The 18,596-nt window shown below is 41.9% G+C and overlaps 1 protein-coding gene across 1 annotated transcript in view; it reads right to left on the bottom strand.

The window, feature by feature from the left end:
- The window catches only part of lss (lanosterol synthase (2,3-oxidosqualene-lanosterol cyclase)), an 89,527-nt gene that overhangs the window by 1,022 nt on the left and 69,909 nt on the right, over positions 1-18,596 (bottom strand). Inside the window, exons 16-22 of the mRNA XM_048599361.1 lie at positions 15,669-15,765; positions 7,746-7,851; positions 7,539-7,604; positions 6,449-6,529; positions 4,314-4,484; positions 1,937-2,015; positions 430-579 (exon numbers count right to left, since the gene is read on the bottom strand). Coding sequence (XP_048455318.1) covers positions 442-579; positions 1,937-2,015; positions 4,314-4,484; positions 6,449-6,529; positions 7,539-7,604; positions 7,746-7,851; positions 15,669-15,765 — 738 coding nt within the window. The 3' untranslated portion in view covers positions 430-441. The remainder of the gene's footprint in view (positions 1-429; positions 580-1,936; positions 2,016-4,313; positions 4,485-6,448; positions 6,530-7,538; positions 7,605-7,745; positions 7,852-15,668; positions 15,766-18,596) is intronic.

Below are 18,596 nucleotides of genomic sequence, written 5' to 3'. Positions count from 1 at the left end.
CCTCCCACTCTCTCCCTATTTATTTCAAAACCCCCTTCCCCTCCCCCTTTTCTGATGAAGGGTCTAGGCCCGAAACGTCAGCCTCTCTGCTCCTATGATGCTGCTTGGCCTGCTGTGTTCATCCAGCCCTGCACCTTGTTGTCTCGGATTCTCCAGCATCTGCAGTTCCTACTATCTCTGAGGCAGACAGAACTGATCAGTCAGGGATCTCTTCTTGGGACCAGTGGCTATGCCTTGTTGCTAAAACTTGTTATAGTCTTACACAGCTGGATTTGTCACATACACACACAATGATCCAGAACCCAACTGAGGAATACGTATGCAGCAGACCATTTCCCACATTGTTACAAGTTAAACTGTCATCTATCTTACTGTTTCTAGTGTTCTACTAGTAAGGGTGGGCTGTTGGGAGTTTATGAACACATTTACCAGCTTCCATTGTCACAGTTTGAGCTTGATAGCTTGGGCGCTATTCGGGTAAAGGCTGATGAATCGTCCCAGTGTCCATATGGGGAAGATATTTCTGTAGGAGGTATAACTAATTGCACAGGTTTTGTTGAATACACCAGCAATGTTCTCCTGTAGGAAAATCAAAACAGGACCGTAAAATGTTAAGGTCCAGGACAGGGAAAGAAATTAAAACACGAAAATAACATCATAGACATCTATTCAACAGTAATTAATTAATGGGGTACATAATCAGATTCCAGAGAATCTTGCAACAAAAACAACTTATAAAGGGAAATCTTAATTAACAGAGACCTGGAGAAACAGAACAGCTGAAGTTTCAAAAGTAGCAAACGTCTTGAATGTACTTAAGGCAATTTTCTGGAATAATATATTTTTAAAGTAACCAGAGGACAGGTCATTTTAGATTTAATTATAAGCAATGAGTTTCAATTAGTTTTTATTTTAACAGCACGGGAGCAGCTCAATGACAGTGAGCAATATTAGATTGGAAGGAGAGGAGGGCGAGTCATGAAACATGGTTTTAAATTTTAAAAAGGCTGACTTTGGAAGGATGAGGCGACAATTGATTGCAACAGATTGAACAGAACTATTGAATGATAAAAGTCTGGGTGAACAGTGGGAGTTTGGAAAGAATAGTTCTTAATATTCTAGTAGATAAATGGGAACAGATAGCCAAGCAACTTGAAACTCATGCAACTAATAGAGAAACAATTTGTTGTAGTCATTGTTAGCAAGGCTCAATGCCGTGCACATAAATAGCTCATGTTAAGGCTCACATTGGTGAGGCCTCTTCTGCACTACTGTATCCAGTTCTGGTCGCTCATTATCGAGCTGGAGAGGGTTCAGAAGAGATTTACCAGGATGATGCTGGGTATGGAAGGTTTGAGTTACAAAGAAAGGCTGGATGGGCTAGGACTTTTTTCACTGCAGTGTAGGAGGTTGACAGGCAACCTGTTAGAAGTTTATAAAATAATGAGAGATATAGATAGAGTTAATGGCAGTTGTCTTTTCCCTAGGATGGGGGATTTCAAAACAAGGGGGCATATTTTTAAGGTGAAAGGAGAGAGATCTAAAAAAGACATGAAGCAATTTTTTTTTACACAGAGGGTGGTTCACATGTGGAATGAAATTCCTGAGGAAGTGATGGACGCGGGTACAATTACGACATTTTAAAGACATTTGGGTAGATACATGAATAGGAAACATTTAGGGGGATATGGGCCAGGAGCAGGCAGGTGGGACTAGTTTAGTTTGGGATAATGTTCAGTATGGATTGGTTGGACTGAAGGGTCCGTTTCCATGGTGTATAACTCTATGACTCTATGACACATCAAACCATTGTCCATCGAAATGTTTTTTTTTACATGTTTAAATATAGGTCAGTATTCTGTAATGACACAGCAGGAGATTGCCTGAATGTAAGTCAAAATGTTAAGGAAACTGCTCCAGAAAAGTAGTCACTCACCTGAGGCCAATCCCCATTTGGCAGCTGCTTTGCCATCAGGAGTTCAATCCCTCGCTCGATTGCCCGTGTGCCAGGGTATCTTATAGAACACAGAATCAAAAAGGAGGGGAAATACAGAGAAGAGAGTGTAAACCAAAGGCAAAGCATAATTGTCACTCAGCTCAGCTAAAAAGATGCATCTTGCACTCAATAGATTAACAGAAAAGCTGCTTTTCAAAGACGTCAATTCTTACATCAAGAGTTTTGGCAATGTACTATAAAAAGCACAGTTGTGAAGAGATGCATGGTGCATGTTGTAATTATTTTAAGTTATTGAAGCCGAAGAGAACAATGACGCAAATAAGAATAACAATCTCATTATCCGTTAAGGTATTAACTTTTAAATGTGGTCAGCTGAAGTCGGCAAGAATGCTTTGAAATTTGGCTTCAAGTAGTGATAAATCACCCTCTACTCAGACTGAAGAGCATGAGGCAAACGGAAAATAATCCCATTCATCAGCATCCCTACCATACAGCAAATACTTCCAAACCTTTTGCTATCACAAACTGTTAACTACACAGAGAGCTCAAAAAGGCTAAATTAATCACTGACTGAAGATTGGAACGATTCTAAATGCATTAACTTCTGACTGAGAAATCAAATGCACAGCTGTGCCATTACTTGAACTAGTAATGATATTATGGGACTTCACTTCCTCAAAAATCAATGCGGTAATTTTAAAGGGAAAGTGGGGGAGGAATTGCAGCATGGAGGCTCAGTGGTGAGCACTGCTGCCTCACAGCGTCAGGGACCTTGGTTCGATTTCACCCTTGGCGGGTTTCCACCGGGTGCTTGGGTTTCCTCCCACAGTCCAAAGATGTGCAAGTTAGGTGGATTGGCCATGCTAAATTATTCACAGTGTTCAGGATGCAGGGTTACAGAGATAAAGTAGAGGGATGAGTCTGGGTGAGATGCTCTTCGGAGGGTTGGTGACAACTCATTAGGCCGAATGGCCCGTTTCCACAGTGTAGGGATTCTATGTTCAAAATGCATTCACGAGATTTCCCTTAAACAGTATGTTTTTAGTCTAACTTGGATTGAAGAATCACCGGACTTGGTGCTGAGGAACGAGGAGGCACAAAGCCACCATGGGCGAACATTTGGATCAGGGTGATCGCCATATTTACATTGTTAATGATACCATAAAGTTTAGATTATTAATGATCATTGTATTTAAAACTTTAGATTAACAATAAATTTAACCATAATCAGGGGAAATAGTAATCACCCAGCATGAGGACAGATCTGAGTCAATTGAGGAGGTTTGGATTGTATTTATAATAGACTGATTGAATTTACTGTTGAAGTAACATAGAAAGTTGAAGGAGGAAATTTGATCGAACAATCAATCAAACAAACTTGGAGAGGTAGCAAATAGTGAGGACAATACCAATAGTCTGGAAGATGACATTAATAGACATGGAAAATTGGCAGATGAAATTTAACGCAGAAAGCATAAGGGGAAACAATTATAGATGAAACAGCACACGTCTGAAGATGGGTCACTGGACTTAAAACGTTAACTCTGCTTTCTCTCCACAGATGCTGCCAGATCTGCTGAGGTTGTGCAGCAATTTTTGTTTCTGTTTCAGGTTTAAAGAGTGTGCTTTAAAGGAGGGACCTAGGATGTTTATGAATAGAGCTTTTATAGATGGTTGGACATACCAGGACAGTGGCTAACAAACATTTGGGATCTTGGGCTTCATTGACTGAAGTATTAAGTACAAAAGCAAGGAGATTATGCTGAATCTTTATAAAGCTCAGTGAAGCCCGAGTTAGATCATTGCGTTGTTTCAGCCACCACACTTCAGGAAGGATGAGAAAGTCTTTGAGAGGGTGCAGGGGACATTGATCAGATTGGATGAGGGAGATTAGCTACAAGGTTAAGCTGAAGAAAGAGCTGTTAGTCTACTTGGAGAAAGGGAGGCTGCAGGGAGATTTGAAAGAAACCTTCAGGATTTTGTGGGGTCGGGGGTGTGGTGAAGAGAGGTGAGAGACAAAAAAAATTCTCTTATGCAGCAAGCATTAAGGACTTGGAGTTGTATTCTATAAGGGGATGGAAATGGAGACAATCAATGATTCCACAACAGAATTAGATGAACACCTGGGGGATATAACCTTTTAGGCCATGGGGATACAGTGGAAAATTGGGACTGAATGGGTCGCTCTGCAGAGAGCCAGCATGGACTTGATGGGCCGAATTACCTCTTCCTGTACTGTGATGATTCTATTACTGGTTCATTCCCATAGTTAATTGGATATTTTTGAGTACACTTCTGATGAAATGAGGCAAAGGTTTTTTTTAAAAATAAATGCAACAAAAAGCTCCATCCTTACCTGGCAGCCATTAATCCCAATACTGCCCAACATGTATTGTGAACTTGGGACTTTGCACTTTGCACATATTTCCTTTGCTCACATGATTCAAAGTCTTCGCCCCAGCCTCCATCTTCCATCTGTTTGGACAGCAGGAACTCGCAGGCACGGGTCACTGCTCTGCATGCAGCGCTAGATATGAAACAAAACCAATTTGGACATAATTTAGGAAGGAAATCAGGGAATTATACAGAATGGGATTTTGGATAATATTAGCTAACATGTTAAAATGCCAGATGAAACTAACCATGCATTATCAATGCAGCTATTTTTAACTAGCAATATCTGGAAAAAGGAGCAACAATGTGATGTGCTGTTTGTCACAATATGTCTTGATCATGAAATTAGCCACAATTTCACTGAACAGAGGGACAGGCTAAGTGGTTTACTCCTGTTTCTATGTTCAGGGAATGGTACAGTTGTAATGGCTACAGACTAGTAACCTTGAGGCCCAAGTTAATGCTCTGGGGACATATCTCGTCATGGCAGCTGGTGGAATTTCAGTTCAACTAATATATGTGAACTTGAAAGTTAGTCACAGTGATGGTGGCCATGACAACTCGCATTGACTGTCATCAAGATCTTTAGGGAAGGAAATCTACCATTCTCACCCGTTCTGGCCTACATCTGACTCCAGACCCACAACAATATGAATGACTCTTAACCAAAATGATTTTTTTTGTGTTGTATAACAAATTATATAGGACATACAGCAGAGAAACAAACAGGGTATTTGGCTCAGCTAGTCTATTCCAGATTAAGTAAGTTAGAAACAAATGTTTAAAAAGTGCTGGAACTTTGAGAGCAAACGATGAGATTGTGCTGTTGCTCAGCCACTGTAAACAATATAAAATGGGGCCAATGTAACCCAAGAGATATGAAGAATTTATCATGCATTCTCTTGTGTACTGAGTCTGGTCAAGAAGATTCTTGATTGTAATCAATTCAGTTGCACTGCAGTTTATGTGGCACGTACTTGTAAAATTCATCATTGGAGATGACAGTTTCAATGCATTTGTGAAAGGGCGATCATAAGGTTGCAGCTTCATAAGAATAAAAGAACAGGTCATATATTACCCTAATTCATGAACCCCAATCTTGAATGTTTTTTGAAAATCCAAATATGCTACATCTACTGGTTCCCCTTTATCTACTCTGCTAGATTCAATCTCAAAAATGCCAACAGATTTGTCAAACACCATTTCTTTTTCGTTAATCCATGTTATTTCTGTCCAAACAGATGATTTTCAATGTGTTTATTGTCACATCCTTCATAATAAATGCCCAGCAGTTTCCTTGCTACTGACATCAGGCTAGCTGTCCCCATAATCCCTGCACTCTCATTCCCCTCTAGAAAGTAAAGACAACCTTGTATTTCAGCTGTTCTAGGTTCTAGGGAATTCTAGAACACTCTGTTACTTCTTTATGAATAATCATTTCTGCAAGTTCCTGATTCTCATTAGGCCCTTAACTTACCACCATTTTCAGCATGAGAGATACATTCATTTAATGCTTCCCATCTCCTTGTTCCCTATCATAATTTCTCCAGTCTCAACATAAACAAGCACATGAATTAGGAGCATGAGCAGGCCACTGGCCCTCTTGAACCTGATCTATCATTCAATAAGACAATGACTGAACTGTTTATTTTAATTCATTCACTCACAGGGTGTGGACATCGCTGGCTGGCCAGCGATTACTGCCTATTGCTACCTGCCCTCACAGGGTAGTGGTGAGCTGCCTCCTTGAACTGTTGCAGTCCATGTGTTGTAGATTAACCCAAAATTTTGTTAGAGAGAGAATTCCAGGATTTTGATCCAGCAACACTGAAGGAATGGCAGTATATTTTCAAGTCAGGATAGTGAGTCATTAAGATGGAGAGTGACGTAGTTGATTCTGGCCCTGAATTTAAATAAAAAGAACTATTATGGTATGAGGTACGAACTGCCTATGATAAATTGGGCATTACTGAAAAGGATTACAGTGACTAGGTAATGGCAAACATTTACAGAGTCCCCAGTACGTTATATGAATGCAGAATATATTATACATCAGAGGATTCTGTACATAGCAGCTCAGGTACAATATTCACTTACCCTTTCTGATAGGTGTGTCCCATGCAGGCAAAAGCCTCCAGGCCAAACCAGGTTCCATAGGTAAAGCAGACACCCCAGCTCCTGCGAAAAGGTAAGTGGAACTTATACTTAGAGTCATAGAGCTGTACAGCATGGAAACAGATCCTTCAGTCCACATGTCCATGCTGAAGAGAGATCCTAAATTAATCTAGTTCCATTTGCCAGCATTTGGCCCATCTCCTTCTAAACTCTTCCTATTCATATATCCATCCAGATGTCTGTTAAATGTTGCAATTGTACCAGCCTCCACCACCTCCTCATCGTATACACCATCCTCTGTATGAAAAAGTTGCCCCTTACGTCCCTTTTAAATCTTTCCCATCTCACCTTAAACCTATGCCCTCTAGTTTTGGACTACCCTACACTGGGGAAAAGACCTTGGCTATTCACCCTATCTATGCCCTTCATGATTTTATAAACTTTTACAAGGCCATATCTCAGCCTCCGATGCTTTAGGGAAAACAGCCCCAGCCTATTCAGCCTCTCCCTCTAGCTCAAACCCTCCAAACCCTGGCAACATCCTTGTAAATCTTTTCTGAACCCTTATTATTTGAATGTACATTTCGCTAGCTGCCATGTGTTAGAGCACTAACCTGGGACCCTGGATTGTTGGATGATGCCGTCACCTCGCCATGATCATATCTACTCCCAGAAGATGAATGACCTTTGGAATTTTCTACCCCAGAGCACAATGACAATGGGACATTGAATAAACTCAAGGGTGCATTTGTCAGAATTTTAATCTACAAGGAAGTTGAGGATTTTTGCCGGGGGGAGGCACAGGCAGCAAAAAGGAGCTGAGACCTCAGACAAGCCTTATTGAAGAGTGGAGCAGGCTTGATTGGCTGAATGACCTACTCCTGCTCTTTTCATACACTGAAAACATTCAGAGTGGTAAGCTCTAATCCATCTTGCTTTGGTGACTCTTTCCATTCCCAAGGTGGTAGAAGGAGAAACCATCACATAAAGACTCAGGCTTCACTTCATTGCCAAATTCATGCTCTTTACTTCGAAGATTTTTCAATACTTGCAACACTCACAACCCACTCACCCTTCCCATGACCCGTCTGGATTCTGCATTCTCCGACAGTACTCAAGGCCCTTTTCCAAAGTGTCGCTGAAAAGATCAGATTAAATGGTTAGAAAGTAGATGGCCGTTTAGGTACAGCTTTTGCAAAGCACTGAACAATTCATATCCATGTTGGAGCTGATGTAAAGGAAGCTGCTCTGGCAATTTATTAGTGTCTAATATACTCACCGGATCTCCCTCACTCTGTGGTATGGATATTTCTCACGGAAATGTTTCAATGCCTGCATGACAGCAGATGTGCACTCAACATACGTGTAATCAATCATTATATCGCCTGCAGAAAAGAGACGTATTTAATAATGGTGTCTATTTGTTGCTTTTCATTACTTGGGCAGAGTGACTTGATTAACATTACAGATATAAAAATGATCTTAGACAAGATAAGAAAAAAGACATGTGAATTTATATATCACCTTTTGCAACCACAGCATGTCCCAGAGCATTTTTAGAAGTATATTACTGGCTGTAAAGAGCAGTCACTGCCGTAATGTCAGAAATGAGGCAGCCAATCTGCACACAGTAAACTCCCGAGCTTTGTGATGCTACTTTGAGGAATAAATATTGTAAGGGATGAAGAACCACACCTCTGGCCTACTTCAAAATAGTGCCATCTGATATTTTGTAACGACCTGAGAGAGCAGCAGATCTGACATAATGTTTCTTGTGAAAGATACCATCTTTGACAATGCAAGACTCTGTTAAGACTGCACTGGGTTGTCAGTCTGGATGTTCATACTCAAGTCGGACTTGAACTCACAGCTTTCAGACTCCGAGGTGTACCATGAAACAATCCATGGCTGCCCTGAACCCAGATGATTAAAAAAAGTAGGAATTTATTATTTTAAATTAGATGAAAGCAAATTTCAAACTGATATCAGGAAAGTTTTTAGTCAATATAGCGACAAACTTTTGGGATAATGAAACACTATCACAAGCAACAATATTGAAGAGATTTCAAATGTAACAAGACCTGTAATGGGAACTTTATCACACATTTGATAGGCTGTATATGGGGAGAAAGCTGTTCCAGTTCTAGTTACATCCACTCTCTCGGGCCTTGTTCCTCTATGTTGTTGACCGAATCAGTGCCACTTCCTGCATGAGCTCCAAAACGGAAAACTTTGCTCCCAATTTACATGCATCCGTTGACTACGTGAGCAGTCTTCATTTCTTCCCTTCCTGCCCTCAACATCCTCATTTCCGTTGCCAGTGACATGGTGTCAAGCCAATGTCTACTGGCTCTCAGAGCAGAGAGATGAGCATGGGACTGAAGGAGTTGTTTGGTAAAGGAGGCTTCCATTTCATAGTCATTGGCATCAGTACTGAGACAGGAACTATACCATTACACAGGAACATAGAACTAAAGAACAGGAGTAGGCCATTCAACCCTTGAGCCTGCTCTACTATTCAATAAGATTCTGGTTGTGGTCTTAACTCCACTTTCCTGTCTGGCACCTCATAACCCTTGACGTCTCCTTGTCTGTCAAAATTCCAATTCGGCCTCTGCTGTATTCTGAGGAAAAGAATTCCACACACTAATAACTCATAAATAATTCTCATCTGTCTTAAATGACTGATCCTTTGTTTGTACCCTATGTTCCTTTGTTCTAATCTCCCCCACAAGGGGAATATCCTTTCAGTACGACCAAGTCAAGACCCTTAGGATCTTGTACATTAGAACAAGATCATGACGTCATGCTTTGGAACTCCAGTGGGTGTATGCCCAACCTTTCTTCATCACACTTTCATCCCAGGAATGAACCTTCTCTCAACTGAATCTAATGAGATAACATTCCTTTCCAAATAAGGAAGCCAAAAGTGCACACAGTATTCTGGATGTGGTTTCACCAATATAGTGTACAGGATTCTACTTGCCTTTAGAACCACTAGCTGCACCTGCAATTCAAGTAACAGAACACTCAAACTCCTCTATCACCAAGTCCTGTAATCTTTCTCCATTTAAACAATATGTTGCTTTTATATTCTTACGACCAACTGGACAAATCCACATTTTCCCACATTATAATCCATTTACAATTTGTTTGCCCAGTCACTTAACCTGTCTATATCTCTTCACAGACTTGTACCATGTCAAAGACAACTTACTTCCCTGCTGCTGGGATAGGGTCCACTTGAATTGGGAGAGACCCAAGTGAGGTATGGACATTGCGACAGGCAACATTACAGAGAGGAATGGGTGTGGTGAAGAGCATTTTTCTGACTGAAGATCCGTGACCAGTGGCGTCTTGCAAGAATCAGTGCTGGGACCTCTGTTGTTTGCAATATTTATAAGTGATTTGGATTAAAATGTAGGTGGCTTGATTAGAAAGTAGACTTGAGGATAGTGAGGATGGTCATCAGAGGATACAGTATGATATAGATCAGTTGGAAAATCAAATGCAAGAGGAAAGTATCCAGTAAATGGCACAACCCTTAGGAAAATTGATGTAAACAGAGGCATCTTGGCAAGTCCATAGCTCCCTGAAAGTGACAACACAGTTGTTAAGGTAGTAAAGAAGATGTATGGCAAGCTTGCCTTCATTGGTCAGGACAGAGTTTAAAAGTTGAGAAGACACGTTGCAGCTTTATAAGACTTTAGTGGGGCCATATTTGGAGTATCGTGAGCAGTTCCGGTCACCATAGTATAGGAATGACGTGGAGGTCTTGGAGAGGCTGTAAAAGAGGTTTACCAGGATGTTGGAGGAACAAAGCAGGCCAGACAGCATCAGAGGAGTAGGAAAGTTGACGTTTCGGGTCGGGACCCCTCCTCAGATTTCTGCTCCTCTGGTGCTGCCTGGCTTGCTGTGTTCCCTCTGACTCCAGCGCCTACAGTTCTTGCTATCTCTTTACCAGGATGTTGCCTCGATTGAGTGCATTAACCATAAGAAGAGGTCAGACAAACTTGGTTTGTTTTTGCTAGAGCGTCGGAAGCTGACTGGCTGATCCGATAGAAGTAAATAAAATTGTGAGAGGCATGGATAGGTTAGACAGTCGGATTTTCCTTCCCAGGATGGAAATGTCTAATACTAGGGGACATTGGTTTGAGCTGAGAAGAAATAAGTGTAAAGGAGATGTGCAAGGAAACTGTTTCTTTCCACATACATGATCCCTTGTTCCTGGAACACTCACAGGGGAGGCGGCAGAAACACGATAGCAATGTTTAACAGACATTTAGACAGACACATGAACAGATAGAGAATAGAGGAATATGGACCAAGTGCAGGGAGATGGGATTAGTTTAGAATGGCATTAGGATCAGCACATAAATGGGGGGAGGGCAAAGGGCCCGTTCCTGTGCTGTACTGTTCTATGTTCTAAAAGGTGAGAACCCTGTGACATGCGGGCAGCATCACTGAGAGGGGACGAAATTAGGACCTTCTGACAAGGCATAAGGAGAAGCCTGGGGCCATATAAAATCCAGTGGGAGTAAGATTAAGAGATTAAGCTCAGTCAGAACAGCAGCTTAACCCTAACAGGGACTCCATCATTTTTTTAAAAAAAATCCTGACAAGTGTGATGACAACATGAAGCAGGCACCTAATTAGTAGGTAATGGGTAAACTTTAAAACTGCATTAAGAAAAGGCGAGAGTTCCAGCAAAACTTAGATAAGCTTCCACTCGGCTTAAATTTATGGAAGGAGTATTTTAACTGAAAGTATGGCAGGAGAGCTCAGTCCCGTGTATTTCACTGCCTACAGTATGTGGGAAGTTTTAGATCCTCCTAACAGTCTGGAAGACCAGATCTGCAGGAAGTGCCACCAGTTTGACTAACTTGAGCGGCAGCTGGAGGTATGCAGTGCATCCGCGAGGCTGAGAGTTATATGGATAACACATTTTTAGACACGGTCACCATGCAGCTTAAGGAAGTGTAGTCAGAGAAGGAATAAGGGACCATTAGTCAGAAGAAGGCAGGAAAGTAGTCAGGAAAGCCTCAGAGTGCATCTCACGCAAGAACAAATTTTCAGCATCAGATAATGGTGAGAGTGACAGTTCTTCTGGGGAGTAGAGCCAAAGCCTGATTTGCACAAAGCGGAGGAGAAACAGAGGGAGAATAAGTGGTCAGGTACCAAATGGATGGCGGGACTGTCCTATGGAAAGACACCGGGCAAACTGGGCCAGTAAATGTTGGAAGCCATTATTAAAAATGTTATAACAGGGCGCTTGGATAAGTTCAAGGTAATCAGGCAGGACCAACATGGCTTTATCAAAGGGAAATAATATTTAACTAATTTATTGGAGTTCTTTGAAGAATTAGGTTGTGCTTTGAATAAAGGGGAACTGGTGGATGTATCGTACTTAGCTTTACAAAAACATTTGATAAGGTGCCACACCAAAGGTTATTAAGGAAAATAAAAGCTCATAGTATAGGGGAGAACATATTGGCACGGACAGATGATTGGCTGGGTAACAGGTGGCAGAGAATAAATGGGTCTTTTTCAGGCTGGAAGGATGTCTTAAATGATGTGCCACAGGGGTCGGTGCTGGGGTCTCAACCCTTACTATAAATGGTTACGATGAAGGTATCGAAGGGACGGTTGCTAAAATTGCTGATGATTCAAAGGTAGATAGAAAAGTGACGAGTGGAAAGGACATGAGGTTACAAAGGGATCAAATAGGTTAAGTGAGAAGGCAAAGATCTGGCAAATGGAGTAAGTTATGGGAAAGATGTGAAATTGTTCATTTTTCTGCAGAAAGAATAAAAAAGCATATTGTCTAAATGGTGAGAGGTTGCACAGCTCTGACACGTACAGAGATCTGGATGTCTCAGCAGATGAATGACAGAAGGTTTGAATGCAGGTATAGCAAGTAATCAGGAAAACTAACAGAATGTTATTTTTTATTGAGTGGAAGAATAGGGCAGTTATGTTTCAGAAGGTTGTAAACCTTTGGATTTCTCTACCACAGAGGGTCATGGAAGCTGAGTCTGTGAGTATGTTTAAAGAAGAGATTGATAGATTTATGATTAACAGTGGTGTACAGGATATGGGAGTGGGTGGGTAAAAGGCAACGAAGTGTTCCATTAGGCATGATCTTTATGAATGGCAGGACAGGCTCCAACGGCTGAATAGCCTATACCTGTCCTTATTTTCCTATGATACATTGAAAAAAAGAGAAAGAGAATTCGGAGACAGGCAAGCACAGGGAATCACTTCAACTAGCAAAGCTGCCGAAGTACAACAATCCAATGTTGGCTGGACAATTTGTATAATTCACACTTTTGGAATCAGGGGAGTTGGGGTGAGTGAACGAGAAGTCCAAAGCTCTGAGGGCAGCTGATGGGAAAGAAAAATTAGCTTCATTTCAAATGTCAGCATGGAGATGTCTCGCAGTTACTAACAGTGGGACAGAGGTTTGAGAAGGGGAGCGGTGAAAGTAGCATTAACACACACCTCCACAACCAAACTAGTTCAAATGGGTTGTGAGGACCCTGGGTCCCATGATGCCATACTTAAAAATCAAAGGAATATTGAACTATAGAGAAATCACAGATTAGAGTTACAAGCTCAATTTCTGACTTCTGACAGGAATCAGCTGGAAGTGTCAAGGGGGTCATCTTTCTCGGCCTCCTCCCGAGGTCCCCAACATTACGTATGGTATCTAGATTACTTGCTGAAATGAAACATTACAGACCCTGACAACATTCTAGAATAGTACTGAAGATGTGTGTTCCAGAACTTTCCATGCCCAAGCTGTTTCAGTACAGCTACAACACTGGTACCTACTCGACAATGTGAAAAATTGCCCAGTTATGTCCTGTATACAAAAAGCCAATTACTACCCCTTCAGTCTCCTCTCAATCATCAGTAAAAATGGAAATTGTTATCAACGGTGCTCCAAGCAGTACCTGCTCAGCAATAACCTGCTCTCAAATGCCCACTTTGGGTTCACTCGGGCTATTCAGCACCTGACCTCATGGCAGCCTTGGTTCAAACATGGACAAAAGAGCTGAATTTCAGAGGTGAGGTAAGAGCTGCAGCCTTTGACATTGAGGCTGCATTTGACCAAGTGTAGCATCAACGAGCCATAGCAAAATTGGAGTCATTAGAAATCGGGGGAAAAATTCTCCACTGGTTGGCGCCATACTTGGCGCAAAGGAAGATGGTTGTAGCTGTTGGAGATCAGTCTTCTCAGCTCTAGAATATCTCTGCAGGAGTTCCTCAGCAAAGTGTCCTAGGCACAACTATCTTCAGCTGCTTCATTAATGACATTCTCTCCAATATAAGTGAAGATATTTGCCAATGACTGCACAATTTTCAGCACCATTCATACCTCCTTAGATACTTAAGCAGTCCATGTGCAAATGCAGCAAGACATAGAAAATATCCAGGCTTGGGCTGAACGCTGGCAATTTACATTTGTGCCATACCAATGCCAGGCAACAGTCATCTCCAATAATAGACAAGCTAACCACTTTGATGTTCTATGGAGTTACCAGTCCCCACTATCAACATCCTGGGAGCTTACCATTGACCAGAAACACAACTGGACTTGCCATATAAATACTGTGGGTATAAGATCAGATCAGAGACCAAGAATCCTGCAGCAAGTGACTCACTTTCCGTCTCCTCAAAGCCTGTCCACCATCAACAAGGCACAAGTAAGGATTGTGATGAAACATTCCCCACTTGCCTGGATTAGAGTAACTCCAACAACACTCAAAAAACCTGACACCATCCAGAACAAAGAAACCTGCTAAACTGGCACCTGATCCATTATATTCAACATTCGCTGCATTCATCATTGACGCACAGTAGTATCTGGGTGAACTACCCCCAAGATGCACTGCGAAAATTCACCAAAGATCCTCAGACCTCAGATCCTCTTCTAAACCCACAACCACCAGAACCTTCAAGTTCCCCTCCAAGTCACTCATCATCCTGACTTGGAAATATATTGCCATTCCTTCATTGTTACGGAGTCAAGATCCTGGTATTTTCTGCCTAATGGCATTGTTGGTCAACCCACAGCAGGTGGACTGCAGCGGTTCAAGAAGGCAGCTCATCACTACTTTCTCAAGGGAAACTAGGGATGGGCAATAACTGCTGGCCAGTTAGCCATGTCCACATCACACAAATGAATTTTAAAAAAAAGAAATTCACCGAGGTTGCTTCGACAACACCTTCCAACACCAACACTACCTAGAAGGACAGGTCAGCAGATACATGGGAACATTACCACCTAAAATGGCCCTCTCCAAGTCATTCCCCATTCTGTCTTGGAAACATTACATTACTTCTTCGTTGGGTCAAAATCCTGGAACTCCCTAACAGCATTGTGCATGTCCCTACACGCCAAGGACTGCTGCAGTTCAAGAAGGCAGCTCACCACCACCTTCAAGGTCAATTAGGGATAGGCAGTAAATGATGGCAGAGTTAGTAACGCCCATATCTCGTTATAAATAATACAAAACTGAACAGGCATGTACTGTGGAGCCCAGAGGAGCAAGATCAGAACTCATACTTGTAGGGAGACAAGAGAAAAGGATGGAAGTCAGGGTAACAAAAACTTAACCAAATACACAGAGGAGGAACGTGGTAGCAGCTTATAAATTGAATCCTTTCATAACCATCCTGTGCAAAATACTCATTGACTATCTCTAACTGTGTCTTGACTGATATAACTAAGAATATTCCAGCAAACAAGTTACTGGCCTAATCTACTGGTGTATCTTGGCTAACAGCTGACAGCAACACTAACTGAATGCAGAACTCAATCATTTAGAATTGGGTCAAACAGAATATCTTTCTTAAGAGTCTAAATTCAATGCAAATCCTTCTTGTTATGGATAGATGACACAGAACAACACCTGGTGTTTAAACTGGAGTCTTCAACAATTTAATCCACAGAGGGGTCTGACACCTCACACGTTCATTCAACTTCAAAGAAGTAGAAAGGGACAGAATCAAGTGGGGACTGTAATTATTCAAACTGAAGTTTTTATATGAAATTCTCATGTCCCATTTCATATATTCAGTGCTTTAGAGATCGTATTGAAACTTACTGCATGCACAACCGAGCTTCAGGAGAACCTACCAAGATTTGCATATATTAAATAAAAATTCTTTTAAAAAATATAAATTTGAGACGTACCAAAAACCTCTGAGGGGTTCAGAAGTTCGAGCAGTCGTCCCCCGCGCTTTGTCTCGTATGTGGCAAACCCACCGTCAGGGTTTCTCATACTGAGCAGCTGCAATAAGAAAAGGGGGATTGGATTAGCCACAAAACAAAATCTCAAAATACTGGAGAAACTCAGCAGGTCCAGCTGCATCAGGAGAGACAGAAGTTGAGTTAATATTTCTGGCTGATGATGATCTGATAAAATATCATTGATATGAAATGTTAATTTGGTTTCTCTCTCCACAGATGCTGCCTGGCGTGCTGAGTTTCTCCAGCAACTTTTGATCTCATTTGAAAGCAAAGTTAAGCCTTGCTGAGTTACCACAGGAAGGGGACAAGGTAAATTACACTGGGCCACATGGTGGAGAGGAAGGCTGAGAGAAGGAGGGAGGTTTTGTCATGATGCAGTTGGCAGAAATGAGCACGGTTGAATGGTAGAGTTAGGGAAGTATAAAAGAAGGAGCAGGGCAAATTAGGGAACTAAAAAGGGATTTGTACATGGAGGCAAAGGTGTGGCTGAGTTGTTGAATGACTACATCTGACTATACCGACATGAGGCATTTGCTGCCCAGGCTATGGTGACACAGGAGGAAACTCAGTCACTAGAAGGGTTTTAAAACAACAAGGTGGTGATATTGGATTGTTTGTCAGTTTTTAACTTGATAAGATGCCGAGACTGGACGAGATGCATCCAAAGATATTGAAGGAAGTGGAGGTGGACTTGCAGAGGCACTCACAATTATTTTTCTATCTTCCCCGGATTTAGTGATGGTGTCAGAAGATTGGAGAATTACAAACGTGACAATTTCAAAGTTTGCAGATGATACAAAACTTGGAAGAGTTGTGAGGAGGACAGTGGTGGAACTCCAAAAGAATGTCGACAAGTCTGTGGCATAGGTGGATAAGTGGCAGATGAAGTTTAATGGGGAGAGTATGAGGTGACACACTTTTACACAAACAACATGGAGAAGCAGTACACAATAAAGGGCACAGATTCAAAGAGTGTGCATGACTAGAGAAACCCAATGATATTCGTTCACAGAGCACTGAAGGTGGCAGGGCACGTAAAGAGAGCAGTTAGTGAACGATATAGTATTCTAGGCTTCATTAATAGGGACATGGGCTAAAAGAGCAGACAGGTTATGCTGAATTTATGAGATATATAAATATGTTTATATTAGATCTTAGCTTGAATATTGCGAACAGTTATGGGTGTCATACCATAGGGAGGATGAACATAGAACATAGAACAGTACAGCACAGCACAGGCCCTTCGGCCCACGATGTTGTGCCGAACTTTTACCCTAAACCTAAGGTTTATCTAACCTCCACCCCTACCTTATACTAGCATCCATATGCCTATCTAATAGCCGCTTAAATGGCCCTCATGAGGCCGACTCCACTACCCTCTCTGGTAAGCCCCTACCACTCTCTGAGTGAAGAACCTACCTCTGACGTTTCCCCTATATCTACCTCCACTCACTTTAAAACTATGCCCCCTTGTAATAGCTACCTCCATCCTAGGAAAAAGTCTCTGGCTATCCACTCTATCTATATCTCTGATCATTTTGTACACCTCTATCAAGTCACCTCTCATCCTTCGTTGTTCTAAAGAGAAAAGGCCTAGCTCTCTCAACCTTTCCTTGTAAGGCCTTCCCTCCATTCCAGGCAACATCCTGCTAAATCTCCTCTGCACCTTTTCCAATGCTTCCACATCTTTCCTGTAATGAGGTGACCAGAACTGGACACAATACTCCAGATGTGGCTGAACCAGGGTTTTGTATAGCTGAAGCACAACCTCACGGCTCTTGAACTCAATCCCTCTATTAATGAAAGCTGACACACCATACACCTTCTTAACAACTCTATCCACCTGGGTGGCAGCTTTCAGGGAACTGTGGACATGAACCCCAAGATTCCTCTGCTCCTCCACACTGCCAAGAATTTTTCCGTTAACCCTGTATTCTGCTTTCACGTTTGTCCTTCCAAAATGAATCACCTCACACTTTTCAGGGTTAAACTCCATCTGCCACTTCTCAGCCCAGCTCTGCATACTATCAATGTCCCTTTGTAACCTAGAACAGCCCTCTGCACTATCCACAACTCGACCCATCTTCGTATCGTCCGCGAATTTACTAATCCACCCTTCCACTCCTACATCCAAATCATTTACAAAAATCACAAATAGAAGAGGACCCAGAACAGATCCTTGTGGTACACCACTCGTAACTGAGCACTGTGTTGAATATTTTCCGTACGCTAGCACCCTTCGTCTTCTAAGGGTCAGCCAATTGTGAACCCAATCTGCCACATTTCCCCCTGTCCCATGCCTCCTTACTTTCTGCATGAGCCTACCATGGGGAACCTTATCAAACGCCTTACTTAAATCCATGTATACTACAACTACTGCTCTACCTTCATCCACGTGTTTGGTCACCTCTTCAAAGAATTCAGTAAGGTTTGTGAGGCATGATCTACCCCTCACAAATCCATGCTGCCTATCATGAATCAAATTGTGCTATCCAAGTGATCATAAATCCTATCTCTCAGAGCCCCTTCCAATAATTTGCCCACCATGTGAATGCATTGGAGAGTGAGCAGAAGAGGATTATGACAATGGTTCCAGGGATGAGATACTTCAGTTAACAGGAAAGACTGGAGAAGTTGAAAATATTTTCCATGGAGGAGAGAAGGCTGAGAAGAGACTTGATAGATCTTTTCAAAATAATGAGGAATCTGGACAGAGTGGCTAGGAAGAAATTACTGAAACAGATCAAGAACTAGAGGGCACACAGTTTTAAGTGTTTTGCAAAAGGAAAAAATACAAGGGGAGAAAAATATTTTTCACTCAGCCAGTAGATAGCGCCTGGAATGCACTACCTGTATGTCTGGAGGATAGTT

This window comes from Rhincodon typus, chromosome 7 (assembly GCF_021869965.1).
Source record: "Rhincodon typus isolate 14 chromosome 7, sRhiTyp1.1, whole genome shotgun sequence".
Classification (NCBI taxonomy): domain Eukaryota; kingdom Metazoa; phylum Chordata; class Chondrichthyes; order Orectolobiformes; family Rhincodontidae; genus Rhincodon; species Rhincodon typus.
The sequence above is the reverse complement of the archived record's forward strand: the minus strand, read 5'-3'. Positions and strand labels throughout refer to the sequence as shown.